The 23,167-nt window shown below is 42.6% G+C and overlaps 2 protein-coding genes and 1 long non-coding RNA gene across 5 annotated transcripts in view; all 3 read left to right on the top strand.

Annotated features, from left to right (window-relative positions):
- LOC110511093 (NACHT, LRR and PYD domains-containing protein 1a) overlaps positions 1-11,267 on the top strand; it is a 46,441-nt gene extending 35,174 nt beyond the window's left edge. For 2 of the 3 annotated variants that reach the window (XM_036948914.1, XM_036948916.1), the window contains 5 exons: positions 1,041-1,067; positions 7,428-7,516; positions 9,716-9,795; positions 10,359-10,425; positions 10,612-11,267. In XM_036948914.1, coding sequence (XP_036804809.1) covers positions 1,041-1,067; positions 7,428-7,516; positions 9,716-9,795; positions 10,359-10,425; positions 10,612-10,911 — 563 coding nt within the window. In that variant the 3' untranslated portion in view covers positions 10,912-11,267. The remainder of the gene's footprint in view (positions 1-1,040; positions 1,068-7,427; positions 7,517-9,715; positions 9,796-10,358; positions 10,426-10,611) is intronic. The other variant, XM_036948915.1, reaches the window with a different exon arrangement.
- LOC110518414 (NACHT, LRR and PYD domains-containing protein 1b allele 3) overlaps positions 1-23,167 on the top strand; it is a 309,469-nt gene that overhangs the window by 259,957 nt on the left and 26,345 nt on the right. The window lies entirely within an intron of this gene.
- LOC118940263 lies at positions 15,496-17,277 on the top strand. Its single transcript, XR_005036805.1, has 3 exons — positions 15,496-15,824; positions 16,066-16,074; positions 16,229-17,277. It is a non-coding gene; the product is annotated as an uncharacterized LOC118940263 (long non-coding RNA).

Genomic DNA, 23,167 nt, shown 5'->3' with positions numbered 1-23,167 from the left:
CGCTCCAGAGTACAGGCCTTGGTGTAATGCTCATTCCTTCAACGATAACCGTGAATCCGACCATCACCCCTGGTGAGACAAAACCGCGACTCGTCAGTGAAGAGCACTTTTTGCCAGTCCTGTCTGGTCCAGCGTCGGTGGGTTTGTGTGCATAGGCGACTTTGTTGCCGGTGATGTCTGGTGAGGACCTGTCTTACAACAGGCCTACAAGTTCTCAGTTCAGCCTAACTCAGCCTATTGCGGACAGTTTCAGCACTGATGGAGGGATTGTGCGTTCCTGGTGTAACTCGGGCAGTTGTGGTTGCCATCCTGTACCTGTCCCGCAGATGTGATGTTCGGATGTACCGATCCTGTGCAGGTGTTGTTACACGTGGTCTGCCACTGCGAGGACGATCAGCTGTCCGTCCTGTCTCCCTGTAGCGCTGTCTTAGGCGTCTCACAGTACGGACATTGCAATGTATTGCCCTGGCCACATCTGCAGTCCTCATGCCTCCTTGCTGCATGTATAAAGCACGTATACGCAGATATGCAGGGACCCTGGGGATCTTTCTTTTGGTGTTTTTTAGAGTCAGTAGAAAGACCTCTTTAGTGTCCTAAGCTTTCAAAACTGTGACCTTAATTGCCTACTGTCTGTAAACTGTTAGTGTCTTAAGGACTGTTCCACAGGTGCATGTTCATTAATTGTTTATGGTTCATTGAACAAGCATGAGAAACAGTGTTTAAACCCTTTACAATGAAGATCTGTGAAGTATTTTGGATTTTTATGAATTATCTTTGAAAGAGGGTCCTGAAAAATTGACTTTTCTTTTTTTGCTGAGTTTAGTAGTAGCAGGATTAGCAGTAGTAAAATAAGGAGTAGTAGTAGTAGTAGTAGCAGTAGTAAAATAAGTAGTAGTAGCAGCATTGGATCTTGCCTGCAGTGTAACCTAGCTCACTTTAAATACTACTGTATATGCCCACTTTTTAATTAAACGGATGGTCTGTCAAGTGACAAAATGTCTCGAGGAGCATACGTAATCAAGGTGTCTTTTCATCCACAGTTACACCTCCAGATGGCGCTAGAGCAGGTAAATATAATTTCCTGTCTTCTCACAAGAGATTTAATTGTGATAGAGGACAGAGTTCCCTAACAGCAGATTTTTGCAGTAAACACAATAATGTAGCTTTTTAGAATCCTATTGATAAGCGCAAGAAAACAGTCACTAATTAGTTACTTAATGCTGAGCGAGTGTTGCACCTTTGCCTTTTCAATTATGATTTAATTGTTCGGTCGACTCCTGTGGTTAAGTGCCGTCCACTTCTTTTCAAATTCAATTACAATCTCAGCAAGATGGCATCATCACAAACATTTTGCTACATTACAGCCCCCCAAACAAATGAAATACCTTGTTTGCTTTGAGACTCGTGTGTGTCAGGTACATCCTTGAGATGTCTCTGCTACTTGATTGGAGGCCACCTGTGGTATTTTCAGTTGATTGGACATCATTTGGAAAGGCACACAACTGTCTATGTAAGGTCCCACAGTTGACAGTGCATGTCAGAGCAAAAACCAAGCCATGAGGTCAAAGGAATTGTCCGTAGAACCCCGAGACAGGATTGTGTGGAGGCACAGATCTGGTGATGGGTACCAAAACATTTCTGCAGCATTGAAGGTCCCCAAGAACACAGTGGCCTCAATCAGTAAATGGCACATGACAGCCTGCTTGGAGTTTGCCAAAAGGCACAGAAAATACTCTCAGACCATGATAAACATGATTCAATGCGTCTGATGAAATTAAGATTTAACTCTTTGGCCTGAATGCCAAGCGTCATGTCTGGAGGCAACCTGACACATTCCCTATGGTGAAGCATGGTGGTGGCGGCATCATGCTGTGGGGATATTTTTTTAGCGGCAGGAACTGGGAGACTAGTCAGGATCAAGGGAAAGATGAACGGAGCAAAGTACAGAGAGATCCTTGATGAAAACCTGCTCCAGAGCGCTCAGGACCTCAGACTGGGGTGAAGGTTCACCTTCCAACTGGACAACGACCCTAAACACACAGCCAAGACAATGCAGGAGTGGCTTCCCTGAATGTCCTTGAACCCGGACTTAAACCCGATCTAACATCTCTAGAGAGACCTGAAAATAGCTGTGCAGTGAAGTTTCCCATCCAACCTGACAGAGCTTGAGAGGATCTGCAGAGAAGAATGTGAGAAACTCCTCAAATACAGGTGTGCCAAGCTTGTAGCGTCATACCAAAGAAGACTCAATGCTGTAAACGCTGCCAAAGGTGCTTCAACAACGTACTGAGTAATTGTCTGAATACTTAAGTAAATGTGATATTTCATTTTAAATTAATTTGCAAGAATGTAAAAAAACAACTGTTTTTTGCTTTTTCATTATGGGTGTCACGCCCTGACCTTAGAGCTTTTTTATTCTCTATTTTGGTCAGGTCAGGGTGTGACTAGTGTGGGTACCCTATTTTTTGTATTTCTATGTTGGCCTGGTATGGTTCTCAATCACAGGCAACTGTCTATCGTTGTCTCTGATTGGGGATCATATTTAGGCAGCCTTTTCCCAACTGTTGTTTGTGGGATCTTGTTTTTGTGCAGCTGCCTGTGAGCAGCCCAGAACATCACATTTCGTTTTCTTCTCTATTGTTGTTGGTGAGTTTCATATTTATTAAACATGTGGAACTCTAAGTACGCTGCGCCTTGGTCCATTCATTCAGACGACCGTGACAGAAGATCCCACCACCCACGGACCAAGCAACGTGCCCAGGAGGAGCAGGGATCCTGGGCCTGGGTGGAAAGCCAGGAGTAGAGGACGTCCTGGACGTGGGACGAAATCATGGCAGGAGACAAAAGCCTGCCATGGAAACAGGCGGAAGCAGCGAAGGAGGAACAACGACGACGCCAGGGTTCGCGGCCACGACGCAAGCCCAAAGGACAGCCTGAAAAAAAAATTTTGGGGGGGGGGAAGGAAAACGGAGTGGTCGGCGGAGCCGAGGGGTGAACCAGAGCCAGTCAGGGAGTCGAGTGAGGAACTTGACGAAAGATTCCGGAGAGAGGTGTTGGCGTTGAGAGCGCTGCAGAGCGGGCGTGCTGAGGAGCGTGACACCAGTCCGGTGTCATATGCACCAATTTCACGCATCTGGCCTCCAGGGCGCCTCCCCAGTCCGGTATGTCCTGTGTCTCCTCCACGCACTCGCCCTGAGGTGTGTCACCGTTCCGGTACAATGTGTGCCGGTTCTACGCACCGTGTCTCCAGTGCGCCTCCAAAGCCCAGGACGCCCTGTGCCAGCTCCCAACACTTACCCTGCAAAGGTTGTTATCTGTCCAGGACGCGTTGTGCCAGGCCTATGCTCCAGACTTCCAGTGCGCCTCCACGGTCCAATATATCCTGTGCGTCTCCCCAGCCCGGTACATCCTGTGCCAGCTCCACGCACCCGGCCTCCAGCGACGGCCTGGGTCCGGAGCCTCTGGCGACGGTCGGCGGTCCCGAGCCTCCGGCGACGGTCGGCGGTCCCGAGCCTCCGGCGACGGTCGGCGGTCCCGAGCCTCCGGCGACGGCCTGCGGTCCGATTCCCCCACCGATGGTCGGCGGTCCCAAGCCTCCAGCGACGGCCTGCGGTCCGATTCCCCCGGCGATGGTCGGCGGTCCCGAGCCACCGGCGACGGTCGGCGGTCCATTTCCCCCGGCGATGGTCGGCGCTCCGATTCCCCTGGCGACGATCCACGGTCTGGAGCCTCCGGCGACGATCCGCGGTCCAGTTCCACGGAAGCGGAGGGATCCACGAGTGGAGCGGGGTCTACATCCCGAACCGGGGCAGCCACCGAGGCTAGATGCCCACCGGGACCTTCCCCCATAGAGTCAGCTTTTGCGTCCAGAGTCCGCCCCTTTGGGGGGGTACTGTCACGCCCTGACCTTAGAGAACCTTTTTATTCTCTATTTTGGTTAGGTCAGGGTGTGACTAGGGTGGGTACTCTAGTTTTTTTGTACTTCTATGTTGGCCTGATATGGTTCCAAATCAGAGGATGATTGGGGATCATATTTAGGCAGCCTTTCCCCACCTGTTGTTTGTGGGATCTTGTTTTTTTGTAGCTGCCTGGGAGCAGCCCAGAACTTCACGTTTAGTTTTCTTCTGTATTGTTGTTGGTGAGTTTCATATTTATTAACCTGTTTACGATATTGGTTCCCAATTGGGAATCAACCCTCCCACGTGCAGCTGAAACGGTGGCGCATGGAACGCAAAAATATTCTTAAAAATATTTAACCTCCACACATTAACAAGTCCAATAGCTCAAATGAAAGATAAACATCTTGTTCATCTAGCCAGCAAGTCAGATTTCTAAAATGTTTTACGGCGAAAACATAGCACATATATATGTAAAACCACCACCAGACACAGCTCATTTCAATAGCCAAAACATGCAATCAACAAACGCAGGATTAAAAAATAAATCGCTCACTAACCTTTTGAAAATCTTCATCAGATGACAGTAATATGACATATTACACAGTACATATATTTTTTTTTCAATAATATGCCATTTATATCCATAAATGTCCATTTACAGTGAGTTCACCTTCAGAAATTACTCAAAAATGCCCGCAGGAAATCTATGTAGCGCGGCAAGATAACGTAAATAGACATCATAAACTTTGACTAAATATACATGTTCTACATATAGTTAGAAAGATACACTGCTTCTTTATGCAACCGCTGTGTTAGATTTATTTTTAACGTTACAGAAATCGCACACTATTCCATATGCTGAGACAGCGCTCAGTTCCAAGCTACATTTCCACGTAATGTTGGAGTCAACAGAAACACAGATTTAAGCATAAATATTCCCTTACCTTCGATGGTCTTCGTTCAGAATGTTCTGGAAGGCTTCATACTTACCCAATACATCGTTTGGTTTCAAGTCTTGCGTCTTTGTATTAGCTACTGCTAATAACATCAGCTGAAATGCACCCAAAACGTCCTCTGGTCCGGATAAGTTGCGCATCAAAACTTCAAAATTACACATTATATGTCGACTAAACAGGTCAAACTAAGTGCAGAAGCAAGCTTTATGATGTTTTAGACGTGCAAAACAAACTTCAATTCAATCGGCCATCGTCTGCCCTTCTCTTGAGTGCTGGAAACAAAGGAATGGCTGTGACCAATTCGCGCCCATACGCACAGCCTATTCTCTCGTGGCACGCACTAATTTCACTCCCATAGGGTCAATTCTCGCGGGATTTGAATGGTTTGAAGCTCTAATGAAAGAGGACATCTAGCGGAAGAGATAGAAAGTGTCCCCAGAATCATAGCTGGTTGGGAAGGGTGGGGGCCATGACGTCAAAGTTGCTCCAACTTTCATGGCCAAAAAAACTAGTTTGGAAGAATGCCTGCCCTGTGAGTTCTGCTATACTTACAGACATAATTCCAACGGTTTTAGAATCTTTAGAGTGTTTTCTATCCAATAATAATTTTTATTTGCATATATTAACAATTTTTGACAGATTTTTTTTCCAGTTTACTAGGGGTACCCAATCTCTCCAAAGGGGGCGTATGTCTGCCATATCCTTAAAAGGTTTTAAACATGTGGAACTCTAAGTACGCTGCGCCTTGGTCCATTCATTCAGACGACAGTGACAATGGGGTATTGTGTGTAGATTATTGGGGTTGGGGGGACAATTTAATCAATTTTAGAATAAGGCTGTAACGTAACAAAATGTGGAAAAAGTCAAGGGGTCTGAATATTTCCCGAATGCACTGTAATAATAACATAATTTGAACTGTAAAAATTAATGACATTTTAATGTAATTAGAATGAACACAATTAGTCATACCGAGCAAAGTACAGAGAGATCCTTGATGAAAACCTGCTGTTGTTCAAAAAGTAGACATGTTCTTGTCATGAGAATTTTCAATCCCAATAATAATAACTGACAATCAATAGCTCTGACCAATCCCCGAGGTTTGTAAGACCGTGGGTATAATAATAATTAGTCAAAGACTCAGCTTATGCAAAAGGTTTGTAGAGTTTATTCAAAGAACGTTCTAAAGTCAAGAATACAAAGACATCCATTTTATAGCTGCGCACATACTTCCACACAATCAGTAGATATCCTACACACATACTTCCAAACAACCAGTAGGTATCCTACACACATACTTCCACACAACCAGTAGGTATCCTACACACATACTTCCAAACAACCAGCAGATATCCTACACACATACTTCCAAACAACCAGTAGATATCCTACACACATACTTCCAAACAACCAGCAGATATCCTACACACATACTTCCAAACAACCAGGAGATATCCTACACACATACTTCCAAACAACCAGTAGATATCCTACACACATACTTCCAAACAACCAGCAGATATCCTACACACATGCTTCCAAACAACCAGGAGATATCCTACACACATACTTCCAAACAACCAGGAGATATCCTACACACATACTTCCAAACAACCAGGAGATATCCTACACACATACTTCCAAACAACCAGCAGATATCCTACACACATACTTCCAAACAACCAGCAGATATCCTACACACATACTTCCAAACAACCAGTAGATATCCTACACACATACTTCCAAACAACCAGGAGATATCCTACACACATACTTCCAAACAACCAGTAGATATCCTACACACATACTTCCAAACAACCAGCAGATATCCTACACATATACTTCCACACAAACAGTAGATATCCTACACACATACTTCCAAACAACCAGCAGATATCCTACACACATACTTCCAAACAACCAGTAGATATCCTACACACATACTTCCAAACAACCAGCAGATATCCTACACACATACTTCCAAACAACCAGTAGATATCCTACACACATACTTCCAAACAACCAGTAGATATCCTACACACATACTTCCAAACAACCAGGAGATATCCTACACACATACTTCCAAACAACCAGTAGATATCCTACACACATACTTCCAAACAACCAGTAGATATCCTACACACATACTTCCACACAAACAGTAGATATCCTACACACATACTTCCAAACAACCAGTAGATATCCTACACACATACATTCACACACAAACAGAAGGTATCCTACGCAACGCACATGCTGTATCACTACCCAGCCGACAGAGATTAGGGAGACCTTGGGACCTTGAGAAGTACTCCCTGTCCTCTCACAATCTCTAGTCAGGTTGGCACCGAATTTTGCTCAGACAGTCTGTGTTTAAGATACTATAAAGACATATTGTCCAGATGTATTGTTTTACCCTAATTCTGACTAAAACTACACTCACAGATATATAATTTTACTGACTACTCAATTTCATACAATTATATGGTTTCAGGGTGGAGTATTCTAATCATTCATTTAAACATATAAATCCCATTAACCATTCTTCCACTCCAAAATAATTAAATAATTCCAGCATCCAAACTGCATGAACCTGCTGCTCCCCTTATGGACATTTCCACCCACCCCCCTCAACAGACGTTCACTCTGCCCCCCACCTCACTGGTAATTCAATCACTGTTACAGTTGTTAATATGAATATATTATCATCTCTATTTTATTATTATATTTAAATTGTTTTGTTTCACTTTGTCCTCATTGGACATTTACTCTGTCTGACTGCTGCTCCCTCTATAAATATATAAAACATTATATACAGTGCCTTGCGAAAGTATTCGGCCCCCTTGAACTTTGTGACCTTTTGCCACATTTCAGGCTTCAAACATAAAGATATAAAACTGTATTTTTTTGTGAAGAATCAACAACAAGTGGAACACAATCATGAAGTGGAACGACATTTATTGGATATTTCAAACTTTTTTTATCAAAAACTGAAAAATTGGGCGTGCAAAATTATTCAGCCCCCTTAAGTTAATACTTTGTAGCGCCACCTTTTGCTGCGATTACAGCTGTAAGTCGCTTGGGGTATGTCTCTATCAGTTTTGCACATCGAGAGACTGACATTTTTTCCCATTCCTCCTTGCAAAACAGCTCGAGCTCAGTGAGGTTGGATGGAGAGCATTTGTGAACAGCAGTTTTCAGTTCTTTCCACAGATTCTCGATTGGATTCAGGTCTGGACTTTGACTTGGCCATTCTAACACCTGGATATGTTTATTTTTGAACCATTCCATTGTAGATTTTGCTTTATGTTTTGGATCATTGTCTTGTTGGAAGACAAATCTCCGTCCCAGTCTCAGGTCTTTTGCAGACTCCATCAGGTTTTCTTCCAGAATGGTCCTGTATTTGGCTCCATCCATCTTCCCATCAATTTTAACCATCTTCCCTGTCCCTGCTGAAGAAAAGCAGGCCCAAACCATGATGCTGCCACCACCATGTTTGACAGTGGGGATGGTGTTTTCAGGGTGATGAGCTGTGTTGTTTTCACGCCAAACATAACGTTTTGCATTGTTGCCAAAAAGTTCAATTTTGGTTTCATCTGACCAGAGCACCTTCTTCCACATGTTTGGTGTGTCTCCCAGGTGGCTTGTGGCAAACTTTAAACGACACTTTTTATGGATATCTTTAAGAAATGGCTTTCTTCTTGCCACTCTTCCATAAAGGCCAGATTTGTGCAATATACGACTGATTGTTGTCCTATGGACAGAGTCTCCCACCTCAGCTGTAGATCTCTGCAGTTCATCCAGAGTGATCATGGGCCTCTTGGCTGCATCTCTGATCAGTCTTCTCCTTGTATGAGCTGAAAGTTTAGAGGGACGGCCAGGTCTTGGTAGATTTGCAGTGGTCTGATACTCCTTCCATTTCAATATTATCACTTGCACAGTGCTCCTTGGGATGTTTAAAGCTTGGGAAATCTTTTTGTATCCAAATCCGGCTTTAAACTTCTTCACAACAGTATCTCGGACCTGCCTGGTGTGTTCCTTGTTCTTCATGATGCTCTCTGCGCTTTTAACAGACCTCTGAGACTATCACAGTGCAGGTGCATTTATACGGAGACTTGATTACACACAGGTGGATTGTATTTATCATCATTAGTCATTTAGGTCAACATTGGATCATTCAGAGATCCTCACTGAACTTCTGGAGAGAGTTTGCTGCACTGAAAGTAAAGGGGCTGAATAATTTTGCACGCCCAATTTTTCAGTTTTTGATTTGTTAAAAAAGTTTGAAATATCCAATAAATGTCGTTCCACTTCATGATTGTGTCCCACTTGTTGTTGATTCTTCACAAAAAAATACAGTTTTATATCTTTGAAGCCTGAAATGTGGCAAAAGGTCGCAAAGTTCAAGGGGGCCGAATACTTTCGCAAGGCACTGTATATGTTTTAGAAATCATGATGTAATTAGAAAACTGTTGGAAATTTTATATTTCTTGGAACTTTGAGTTTCTGTTTTATTTAGTACATTTTAAATTTGTTCCATTGTGTCTGTGTGTGTGTCTCTCTCTGTGTGTGTGTGTCTCTGTGTGTGTGTCTCTGTGTGTGTGTGTGTGTGTGTGTGTGTGTGTGTGTGTGTGTGTGTGTCTCTCTGTGTGTGTGTGTGTGTGTGTGTGTGTGTGTGTGTGTGTCTCTGTGTGTCTCTGTGTGTGTGTGTGTGTGTGTGTGTGTGTGTGTGTGTGTGTGTGTGTGTGTGTGTGTGTGTGTGTGTGTGTATGTGTCTGTGTCTGTGTCTGTGTCTGTGTCTGTGTGTGTGTGTGTGTGTGTGTCTGTGTGCGTGTCTGTGTGTCTGTGTGTGTGTGTGTGTAGAAGCTGGTAGCCGCTTCTGAGAGGAAACAGAAGCCAGCAGGGGCAAAGAGGGCCAAACTCCACAGCACCTCTTCTGGAATGTGAGTGGAGATTGAGTATGTTTGTCACGTATTAAAACTATGTAGTCACTAGTGAGATTGAATATCTGAGTCTACTGGTCTGGTGCTAGAGAGAAAATCAACTTTAAAAGTGGTGAATTAACCCTCTAACATCTCTTCTATACCTCTATTGCATCATCCTCATGAACTGAGTGAAATTAATGTAGAAAAGTGTAGTGACCACAGCATGTGGTGGTGGTGTAGGGGAACAGAACAGTGTAGTGACCACAGCATGTAGGGGAACAGAACAGTATAGTGACCACAGCATGTGGTGGTGGTGTAGGGGAACAGAACAGTGTAGTGACCACAGCATGTAGTGGTGGTGTAGGGGAACAGAACAGTGTAGTGACCACAGCATGTGGTGGTGGTGTAGGGGAACAGAACAGTGTAGTGACCACAGCATGTAGTGGTGCTGTAGGGGAACAGAACAGTGTAGTGACCACAGCATGTAGTGGTGGTGTAGGGGAACAGAACAGGGTAGTGACCACAGCATGTAGTGGTGGTGTAGGGGAACAGAACAGTGTGTGACTGATTCTTGTGTCCAGGTTGACCCGGTCTGGAGAGAAGCGTCGCCATCTGGAAAGGAAGGGGGCTAAGGCACTGGACATCAGGGTAAGACGTGGCATTTCAGAAGGGTCAAATGTCATTGTGAACTAAACGTGTGTGTGTTTGTGTGTGTGTGTGAGGTATTGAGACCAGTAGAAATATTGTGAATATGAATACATTTTCATGGTCTTTGTTTTATATCAGTAGTCAGTATTTCTTTCCTTCCTTATCTTTTCGTCTTTGTTATTTTAGATGTTAGCTGTTCTAGACCTGCTGCTGACCGGTCTGGAGGAGCTCACTGAAGAACAGCTGAAGACATTTCAGTCTCACCTGACTACGGTCCAGCTGCTTGGCTTTCCTCCCATCCCAGAGAGACAGCTGGAGAACGTTGACAGACAGGTCACAGTGGATCAGATGGTGAAGAGATATGACCCTGAGGGAGCTGTGGAGATCACAGTGGAGATCCTGAGGGAGATGAATCAGCATGATCTCGCTAAGAAGTTACAAAGAGATCACAGAGGTAAAACAACAAGCAATGAATCTGTTCTTTAAAAGTTCACTTCCTTGTTTATACATTGAGTGTGTGAATAATCATCTTTCCTTCACTCTACGAGAACCACAACTTGCTGACAAAGTTGAAAATGCAATGTCACCATGGACAACTGTAGAAAAAATAGACTGTTAAAAAGTCATAATTGTGCATCTAAATAATTTCTGGACAAAACTATTATCCCAATGTACATTTGTTGACCAGAGATCTGTTAAATAATCCTCAGCCTGTTGACTTTGTATACTTCTCTTTGTTTTAAATAGCCTTTACCTGGTCGTATTCTGGTTAGTTGAGATACACCGAGTGTACAAAACATTATGAACACCTGCTCTTTCCATGACATAGACTGACCAGGTGAATCCAGCTGAAAGCTATGATCCCTTATTGACGTCATAGATGAAGGGGAGGAGACAGGTCAAAGAAGGATTTTTATGCCTTGAGACAGTTCAAACATGGATTGTGTATGTGTGCCATTTAGAGGGTGAATGGGCAAGACAAAATATATAAGTGCCTTTGAACTAGGTATGGTAGTAGGTGCCAGGCCTTTTGTGTCAAGAACTGCAACGCTGCTGGGGTTTTCAAGCTCAACAGTTTCATGTGTGTTTCAAGAACGATCCACCAACCAAAGGACATCTAGTCAACTGGACAAAATAGGGAAGCATTGGAGTCAACATGAGCCAGCTTCCCTGTGGAAATTTGTGGAGTCCGTGCCCTACGAATTGAGGCTGTTCTGAGGGCAAAGGGGGGAGGGGTGTAACTCAATATTAGTAAGGTGTTCTCTCTCTCTCTCTCTCTCTCTCTCTCTTACAGGAAAGAAACGGAAAAAAAGTGAGTCACCACTGACCTCATCTACTCTCAGTACTTTGTTGAATCACAATTGGCAGCAATTACAGCCTTGAGTCTTCTTTGGTATGACTCTATGAGCGTGGCACAACTGTATTTGGGGAGTTTCTCCCATTCTTCTCTGCAGATTGTCTCAAGCTCTGCCAGGTTGGATGGGGAGCGTCACTGCACAATTATTTTCAGGTCTCTTCAGAGATGGTTGATTGTGTTCAAGTCTGGGCTCTAGCACGGCTACTCAAGGACATTCAGAGACTTGTCCGGAAGCCACTCCTGCGTTGTCAAATAAAATTGTATTGGTTACATACACATGGTTAGCAGATGTTATTGGTTACATACACATGGTTAGCAGATGTTATTGGTCACATACACATGGTTAGCAGATGTTATTGGTTACATACACATGGTTAGCAGATGTTATTGGTTACATACACATGGTTAGCAGATGTTATTGGTCACATACATATGGTTAGCAGATGTTATTGGTCACATACACATGGTTAGCAGATGTTATTGGTTACATACACATGGTTAGCAGATGTTATTGGTTACATACACATGGTTAGCAGATGTTATTGGTTACATACACATGGTTAGCAGATGTTATTGGTCACATACATATGGTTAGCAGATGTTATTGGTCACATACACATGGTTAGCAGATGTTATTGGTTACATACACATGGTTAGCAGATGTTATTGGTCACATACACATGGTTAGCAGATGTTATTGGTCACATACACATGGTTAGCAGATGTAATTGGTCACATACACATGGTTAGCAGATGTAATTGGTCACATACACATCGTTAGCAGATGTTATTGGTCACATACACATGGTTAGCAGATGTTATTGGTCACATACACATGGTTAGCAGATGTTATTGGTCACATACACATGGTTAGCAGATGTTATTGGTCACATACACATGGTTAGCAGATGTAATTGGTCACATACACATGGTTAGCAGATGTAATTGGTCACATACACATCGTTAGCAGATGTTATTGGTCACATACACATGGTTAGCAGATGTTATTGGTCACATACACATGGTTAGCAGATGTTATTGGTCACATACACATGGTTAGCAGATGTTATTGCGAGTGTAGCGAAATGCTTGCGCTTCTAGTTCCGAATGCAGCAATATCTAACACGTAATCTATCAATTCCACAACAACTACCTAATAAACACAAATCTAAGTAAAGGAATGGAATAAGAATACATATAAATATATGGATGAGCAATGACAGAGCTGCATAGGCAAGGTGCAATAGATGGTATAAAATACAATATATACATATGGGATGAGTAATGCAAGATATGTAAACATTATTAAAGTGACTAGTGATCAATTTATTAAAGTGGCCAATGATTTCAAGTCTGTATGTAGGCAGCAACCTCTCTGTGTTAGTGATGGCTGTTTAATAACAGTCTGATGGCCTCGAGAAAGAAGCTATATTTCAGTCTCTTGGTCCCCGCTTTGATGCACCAGTACTTCTGTACCTTCTGGATGGTAGCGTGGTGAACAGGCCTTGATGATCTTTTTGGCCTTCCTGTGGTATCAGGTGCTGTAGGTGTCCTGGAGGGCAGGTAGTTTGCCACCGGTGATGTTGTGGAGACCGCACCACCCTCTGGAGAGCCCTGCGGTTGTGGGCGGTGCAGTCGCCATACCAGGCGGTGATACAGCCCGACAGGATGCTCTCAATTGTGCATCTATAAAAGTTTGAGGGTTTAGGTTGAAAAGCCACATTGTCTGTGTGGGTGGACCATTTCAGTTTGTCCCATGACGTGCAGGTCGAGGAGCTTAAAACTTTCCACCTTCTCCATTGCAGTCCCATCGATGTGCATAGGGGGGTGCTCCCTCTGCTGTTTCCTGAAGTCCACGATAATCTCTGTTTTGTTGACGTTGAGTGAGCGGTTGTTTTCCTGACACCACACTCCGAGTGCCCTCACCTCCCACCTGTAGGCTGTCTCGACGTTGTTGGTAATCAAGCCTATTACTGTTGTGTCATCTGCAAACTTGATGATTGAGTTGGCGGCGTGCATGGCCACGCAGTCATGGGTGAACCGGAAGTACAGGAGAGGGCTGAGCACGCACCCTTGTGGTGCCTCAGTGTTGAGGATCAGAAAGTTGAGATGTTGTTTGCTACCTTCACCACCTGGGGGCGGCCCGTCGGGAAGTCCAGGACTCAATTACACAGGGCGGGGTTGAGACCCAGGGCCTCAAGCTTAATGATGAGCTTGGAGGGTAATATGGTGTTGAATGCTGAGCTGTAGTCAATGAACAGCATTCTTACATAGGTGTTGTCCAGATGGGATAGGTCAGTGTGACGGCAGTGTGCCCAGCGATGAATAGTCCTTGTCACGGGTACATCCTGTTTTGAGTTTCTGCCTATAGGAAGGGAGGAGCAAAACGGAGCCGTGGTCAGATTGCCGAAAGGAGGGCAGGGGAGGGCCTTGTATGCATTGCGGAAGTTGGAGTAGCAGTGATCCAGAGTATTGCCAGCGCGAGTGCTACAATCAATATGCTGATAGAATTTAGGTAGCCTTGTTCTCAAATTTGCTTTGTTAAAATCATCAGCTACAATAAATGCAGCCTCAGGATATGTTTTCCAGTTTGCATAGAGTCCAGTGAAGTTCCTTGAGGGCCGTCATGGTATCAGCTTGAGGGGGGATATACACAGCTGTGACAATAACCAACGAGAATTCATTTGGGATATAATAAGGTCGGCATTTGATTGTGAGGAATTCTAGGTCAGGTGAACAAAAGGACTTGAGTATGTTACAATTACATAATGAGTCGGTATTCATGATACTTACACGCCCACCCTTCTTCTTCCCAGAGAGATGTTTATTTCTGTCGGTGCAATGCACAGAGAATCCCGGTGGCTGTACCGACTCCAACAGCATATCCCGAGAGAGCCATGTTTCTGTGAAACAGTATGTTACATTCCCTGATGTCTCTCTGGAAAGCAACCCCTGCCCTAATTCCGGCTACCTTGTTATCTAGAGACTGGACATTAGCGAGTAATATACTCGGAAGCGGTGGGTGGTGTGCGCGCCTCCAAAGTCAGTGGTATGCGCGCCTCCAAAGTCTGCCCAGAAGGTCTTCCTCTTCTGCGGCGACGTTGCTTTGGGTCAGCTTCTGGAATCAGTTCAATTGCCTTTGGTGGTTCGGACAAAGGGTTCGCTTCGGGAAAGTTGTATTCCTGGTCGTAGCGCTGGTAAGTTGATGTCACTCTGATATCCAATAGTTCTTACCGGCTGTATGTAATAACACTTAAGATTTTCTGGGCTAACAATATTAGAATATTAGGCTGTGTGCACCATCCCTACGGTGAAGCATGGTGGAGGCAGGATCATGCTCTGGGGATGTTTTTAAGCAGCAGTGGCTGGAAGACTAATCAGGATCGAGGGAAAGATGAACAGAGCAAAGTACAGAGAGATCCTTGATGAAAACTTGATCCAGAGTGCTCAGGTCCTCAGACTGGGGCAAAGGTTCACCTTCCAACAACAACGACCCCAAGCACACAGCCAAGACAATGCAGGAGTAGCTTCAGGACAAGTCTCTGAATGTCCTCGAGTGGCCCAGTCAGAGCCCGGATTTGAACCCGATTGAACATCTCTAAAAATAACTGTTCAGTGACGCTCCCCATCCAAGAATGTGAGAAACTCCCCAAATACAGATGTGCTATGCTTGTAGAGTCATACCCAAGAAGACTGGAGGCTGTAATCGCTGCCAAATGTGCATCAACAAAGTACTGAGTAAAGGGTCGGAATACTTGTGTAAATGTGATATTTCAGTTTTAAAAAATGATACATTTGCACAAATGTCTAAACCTTGATGAGGGATTGTGTATTTAAATATGTTTTTGAATAAGGCTGTAACATAACAAAATGTAGAAAAAGGGAAGGGGTCTGAATACTTTCTGAATGCACTGTATATCTCAGTTTTGTTTTCACTTTCTAATGATATTCATGGTCTGTCATCTTAAATATTTTCTTAATCAGCATGTGTAATCAAGGTATTTTCTATCCACAGTTACACCACCTGTTGGCAATGCAGCAGGTAAACATCATTTTCTGTCTTCCCCCAAGATATTTAATTGTGGTAGAGGAGAGAGTTAGCTAATAGCAGATATTTTCAGCAAACACAATACTGTAGCTGTTTAAAATCCTAAAGATAAGCGCTAGAAAACACTAGTTACTTAATGGTGAATAAGTGCTGCAATTATGAGTTAATTGTTCGGGTGCACCTCGACTCCTGTGGTTAAGAGCTGTCCACTTCTTCTTTCCTTATTCAATTACAGATTTTAAAGGTAGACTCAGCAAGATGACATCAAGAAACACAACAGGGAACTTGTTGTTTACCTACATCAACATACAAGGATCATTCTGATCCTTCAGGACTGTTTATTTTAGTTATTACGATGTCATGTTAAAGTTCTCATTGTTTTATTTTTCTGTATCCAGGGACGAAACCAAATGTTTCTTATCTGCTGCTGGGCACTCTGGCAGAGCTGGTTTCAGAAGAGCTGAAGTTATTTCAGTGGCACCTGATTCATGGTGTGGAGGGCTTTACTTCAATCCCACGGGGCCAGCTGGAGGACGCTAACAGACTGGTCACAGTGGATAGGATGGTGCAGCAATACCACGAGGACGGTGCTGTGAAGATCACACTAGAGATCCTGAGGAAGATGGACCAGAACAAAATGGCTGATGAGTTAGAGAAGAAGTTCCCAAACAATGTCTGAACTGTATACAGTATGTCTACAACTGTATATACATTCGCACATCAAGTCTTCTCTTGAGATGGGCTCTGGGATGGAACAACTGTTGAACATCTGTGGTTGTTTGTGGGGGAAGTGTGGGTAGTGTGTGTGACTGTGGGTGTGTGTACGTATCCCACATATGTTGCTATGAGGTAATGGTGTTAGGGACAATATAGGATGAATCACAATAATTATTTGACATAATAATAATTGCTTGCCAAAAATGTGATTTTTGTAATGCCAGTCCTGGTTATAGGTAACAATCCTTTGTATGAACTGCCTAGATTATTGCTCATAACTATTTGTTAATTGTGGAAATAACGCATTTGCAAATCATGTCTTCTCTTAAGTTGGGCTCTGGGATGGAGCAACTTTTGAACATCTTTGTGAGAGAAGGGTGGTGTATGAATCCCACATCTGTTGCTATGGTGTCAGGGACAATATAGGAGGAATCACAAAAATTGTTTCCAAAATAATAATTGCTTACCAAAAATAAAAAAAATGCGTAATGCCTGTCCTGGTTATATGAACTACCTACATTATTACACATGTTATTAGTAAGTTGTGGAAATAAATTAAGATATGAAAGATTTTATATATATATATATACAATACTATCGAGGTGAGTGTTGGAAAATGCTTTTGTCAGTTAATCTGTTTCTGTTCTGTGGGTGGAACTGTGTGCTCTTTATAAAGGATGGGACCCAATCTCTCCAAGGCCCTAAGACACAGGTTGAGCAGGGGTGGTCTGACAGTCACTGGGACCACAATCCAACTACGGATGGGGGGAGGTTTTAGCAGGTGGTAAAGTGGAGAACAATTGTGGGTTTACTTAGTAGCAGTGCAAATACCATGGTACAGCTACAGTTGAAGTCGGAGGTTTACATACAATCAGGTTGGAGTCATTAAGACTTGTTTTTCAACCATTCCACAAATTTCTTGTTAACAAACTATTATTTTGGCAAGTCAGTTAGGACATCTACTTTGTGCATGACACAAGTAATGTTTCCAACAATTGTTTACAGACAGATTATTTCACTTATAATTCCCTGTATCACAATTCAAGTGGGTCAGAAGTTTACATACATTAAGTTGACTGTGCCTTTAAACAGCTTGGACATTCCAGAAAATGGTGTCATGGCTTTAGAAGTTTCTGATAGGCTAATTGATATAATTTGAGTAAATTGGAGGTGTGCCTGTGGATGTATTTCAAGGCCTACCTTCACACTCAGTGCCTCTTTGCTTGACATCATGGGAAAATCAAAGGAAATCTGTAGACCTCCACAAGTCTGGTTCATCCTTGGGAACAATTTCCAAATGCCTGAAGGTACCATGTTCATCTGTACAAACAATAGTACGCAAGTATAAACACCATGGGACCACGCAGCCGTCATACCACTCATGAAGGAGACGCGTTCTGTCTCATAGAGATGGACGTACTTTGGTGTGAAAAGTGCAAATCAATCCCAGAACAACAGCAAAGGACCTTGTGAAGATGCTGAAGAAAACAGGTACAAAAGGATCTGTATCCACAGTAAAACGAGTCCTACATCGACATAACCTGAAAGGCCGCTCAGCAAGGAAGAAGCCACTGCTCCAAAACCCAAATAAAAAAGCCAGACAATGGTTTGCAACACGGGGACAAAGATTGTACTTTTTGGAGAAATGTCCTCTGGTCTGATGAAACAAAAATAGAACTGTTTGGTCATAATGACCATCGTTTTGTTTGGAGGGAAAAGGGGGAGGCTTGCAAGCAGAAGAGCACCATCCCAACCCGTGAAGCACGGGGGGGTGGCAGCATCATGTTGTTGTGGTGCTTTGCTGCAGGAGGGACTGGTGCACTTCACAAAATAGATGGCATCATGAAAATTACGTGGATATATTGAAGCAACATCTCAAGAGATCAGTCAGGAAGTTAAAGCTTGGTCGGAAATAGGTCTTCCAAATGGACATTGGTCCCAAGCTTACTTATAAAGTTGTGGCAAAATGGCTAAAGGACAACAAAGTCAAGGTATTGGAGTGGCCATCACAAAGCCCTGACCTCAATCCCATAGAAAATTTGTGGGCAGAACTGAAAAAGCGTGTGCGAGCAAGGAGGCCTACAAACCTGACTCAGTTACACCAGCTCTGTCAGAAGGAATGGGCGAAAATCCACCCCGACCGTGTGTGTGTGGATGTGTGTAGGTGCCAGTACCTGTGTGATGTACATTTTTAAGTTTGTGCTTTTTTAATAACCAATGTCTGTGTTCATGCAGGTGACTGATTGAACGAATCCTCACTATTAGTATCTGCAATTTGGCAGTATGCCCAGAACCTCATTTAGAGAAAGATATCTCCATTTAAAGGTCTCAGCTTAGAGAGAAGCCTTGTGAGGTATTTGTCTGTCACATTCTGTCAAAGGATTCCCTTAAAATAACCATCCAATAATCCAAACATGATGAGAGGAGGTGAATAGTTCACAATCTCTTAGAGTTGAAGATTCTGCTATGTGACTGATGGCAGTTGAAGATACCATATATTCTGCTATGTGACTGATGGCAGTTGAAGATAACATATATTCTGCTATGTGACTGATGGCAGTTGAAGATACCATATATTCTGCTATGTGACTGATGGCAGTTGAAGATACCATATATTCTGCTATGTGACTGATGGCAGTTGAAGATAACATATATTCTGCTATGTCACTGATGGCAGTTGAAGATACCATATATTCTGCTATGTGACTGATGGCAGTTGAAGATAACATATATTCTGCTATGTCACTGATGGCAGTTGAAGATACCATATATTCTGCTATGTCACTGATGGCAGTTGAAGATACCATATATTCTGCTATGTCACTGATGGCAGTTGAAGATAACATATATTCTGCTATGTCACTGATGGCAGTTGAAGATAACATATATTCTGCTATGTGACTGATGGCAGTTGAAGATAACATATATTCTGCTATGTCACTGATGGCAGTTGAAGATACCATATATTCTGCTATGTCACTGATGGCAGTTGAAGATACCATATATTCTGCTATGTCACTGATGGCAGTTGAAGATACCATATATTCTGCTATGTCACTGATGGCAGTTGAAGATACCATATATTCTGCTATGTCACTGATGGCAGTTGAAGATACCATATATTCTGCTATGTCACTGATGGCAGTTGAAGATACCATATATTCTGCTATGTCACTGATGGCAGTTGAAGATACCATATATTCTGCTATGTGACTGATGGCAGTTGAAGATACCATAGATTCTGCTATGTGACTGATGGCAGTTGAAGATACCATATATTCTGCTATGTGACTGATGGCAGTTGAAGATACCATATATTCTGCTATGTGACTGATGGCAGTTGAAGATACCATATATTCTGCTATGTGACTGATGGCAGTTGAAGATACCATATATTCTGCTATGTGACTGATGGCAGTTGAAGATACCATATATTCTGCTATGTGACTGATGGCAGTTGAAGATACCATATATTCTGCTATGTGACTGATGGCAGTTGAAGATACCATAGATTCTGCTATGTGACTGATGGCAGTTGAAGATACCATAGATTCTGCTATGTGACTGATGGCAGTTGAAGATACCATAGATTCTGCTATGTGACTGATGGCAGTTGAAGATACCATAGATTCTGCTATGTGACTGATGGCAGTTGAAGATACCATATATTCTGCTATGTGACTGATGGCAGTTGAAGATACCATAGATTCTGCTATGTGACTGATGGCAGTTGAAGATACCATAGATTCTGCTATGTGACTGATGGCAGTTGAAGATACCATAGATTCTGCTATGTCACTGATGGCAGTTGAAGATACCATATATTCTGCTATGTCACTGATGGCAGTTGAAGATACCATATATTCTGCTATGTCACTGATGGCAGTTGAAGATAACATATATTCTGCTATGTCACTGATGGCAGTTGAAGATACCATATATTCTGCTATGTCACTGATGGCAGTTGAAGATACCATATATTCTGCTATGTGACTGATGGCAGTTGAAGATAACATATATTCTGCTATGTGACTGATGGCAGTTGAAGATAACATATATTCTGCTATGTCACTGATGGCAGTTGAAGATACCATATATTCTGCTATGTCACTGATGGCAGTTGAAGATACCATATATTCTGCTATGTCACTGATGGCAGTTGAAGATACCATATATTCTGCTATGTCACTGATGGCAGTTGAAGATACCATATATTCTGCTATGTCACTGATGGCAGTTGAAGATACCATATATTCTGCTATGTCACTGATGGCAGTTGAAGATACCATATATTCTGCTATGTCACTGATGGCAGTTGAAGATACCATATATTCTGCTATGTCACTGATGGCAGTTGAAGATACCATATATTCTGCTATGTGACTGATGGCAGTTGAAGATACCATAGATTCTGCTATGTGACTGATGGCAGTTGAAGATACCATATATTCTGCTATGTCACTGATGGCAGTTGAAGATACCATATATTCTGCTATGTGACTGATGGCAGTTGAAGATACCATATATTCTGCTATGTGACTGATGGCAGTTGAAGATACCATATATTCTGCTATGTGACTGATGGCAGTTGAAGATACCATATATTCTGCTATGTGACTGATGGCAGTTGAAGATACCATATATTCTGCTATGTGACTGATGGCAGTTGAAGATACCATATATTCTGCTATGTGACTGATGGCAGTTGAAGATACCATATATTCTGCTATGTGACTGATGGCAGTTGAAGATACCATATATTCTGCTATGTGACTGATGGCAGTTGAAGATACCATAGATTCTGCTATGTGACTGATGGCAGTTGAAGATACCATAGATTCTGCTATGTGACTGATGGCAGTTGAAGATACCATAGATTCTGCTATGTGACTGATGGCAGTTGAAGATACCATAGATTCTGCTATGTCACTGATGGCAGTTGAAGATACCATATATTCTGCTATGTGACTGATGGCAGTTGAAGATACCATAGATTCTGCTATGTGACTGATGGCAGTTGAAGATACCATAGATTCTGCTATGTGACTGATGGCAGTTGAAGATACCATAGATTCTGCTATGTCACTGATGGCAGTTGAAGATACCATATATTCTGCTATGTCACTGATGGCAGTTGAAGATACCATATATTCTGCTATGTGACTGATGGCAGTTGAAGATACCATATATTCTGCTATGTCACTGATGGCAGTTGAAGATACCATATATTCTGCTATGTGACTGATGGCAGTTGAAGATACCATATATTCTGCTATGTCACTGATGGCAGTTGAAGATACCATATATTCTGCTATGTCACTGATGGCAGTTGAAGATACCATATATTCTGCTATGTGACTGATGGCAGTTGAAGATACCATATATTCTGCTATGTCACTGATGGCAGTTGAAGATACCATATATTCTGCTATGTGACTGATGGCAGTTGAAGATACCATATATTCTGCTATGTCACTGATGGCAGTTGAAGATACCATATATTCTGCTATGTCACTGATGGCAGTTGAAGATACCATATATTCTGCTATGTCACTGATGGCAGTTGAAGATACCATATATTCTGCTATGTCACTGATGGCAGTTGAAGATACCATATATTCTGCTATGTCACTGATGGCAGTTGAAGATACCATATATTCTGCTATGTGACTGATGGCAGTTGAAGATACCATAGATTCTGCTATGTGACTGATGGTAGTTGAAGATACCATATATTCTGCTATGTGACTGATGGCAGTTGAAGATACCATAGATTCTGCTATGTCACTGATGGCAGTTGAAGATACCATATATTCTGCTATGTCACTGATGGCAGTTGAAGATACCATATATTCTGCTATGTCACTGATGGCAGTTGAAGATACCATATATTCTGCTATGTGACTGATGGCAGTTGAAGATACCATATATTCTGCTATGTGACTGATGGCAGTTGAAGATACCATATATTCTGCTATGTCACTGATGGCAGTTGAAGATACCATATATTCTGCTATGTCACTGATGGCAGTTGAAGATACCATATATTCTGCTATGTGACTGATGGCAGTTGAAGATACCATATATTCTGCTATGTGACTGATGGCAGTTGAAGATACCATATATTCTGCTATGTCACTGATGGCAGTTGAAGATAACATATATTCTGCTATGTCACTGATGGCAGTTGAAGATACCATATATTCTGCTATGTGACTGATGGCAGTTGAAGATACCATATATTCTGCTATGTCACTGATGGCAGTTGAAGATAACATATATTCTGCTATGTCACTGATGGCAGTTGAAGATAACATATATTCTGCTATGTCACTGATGGCAGTTGAAGATACCATATATTCTGCTATGTCACTGATGGCAGTTGAAGATACCATAGATTCTGCTATGTGACTGATGGCAGTTGAAGATACCATAGATTCTGCTATGTGACTGATGGCAGTTGAAGATACCATAGATTCTGCTATGTGACTGATGGCCCATGGAAGTATTTTAATACCTGTTGTGTGTGCAGTTGTGTAAAGTATTTAAGTAAAAATACTTTAAAGTACTACTTAAGTAGTTTTTTAGGGTATCTGTACTTTACTATTTATATTTTTGAC

This window comes from Oncorhynchus mykiss, chromosome 17 (genome assembly GCF_013265735.2).
Source record: "Oncorhynchus mykiss isolate Arlee chromosome 17, USDA_OmykA_1.1, whole genome shotgun sequence".
In the NCBI taxonomy this organism is placed as follows: Eukaryota; Metazoa; Chordata; class Actinopteri; order Salmoniformes; family Salmonidae; genus Oncorhynchus; species Oncorhynchus mykiss.
Note: the sequence above shows the minus strand (reverse complement) of the source record. Positions and strands in the feature narration are given on the sequence as shown.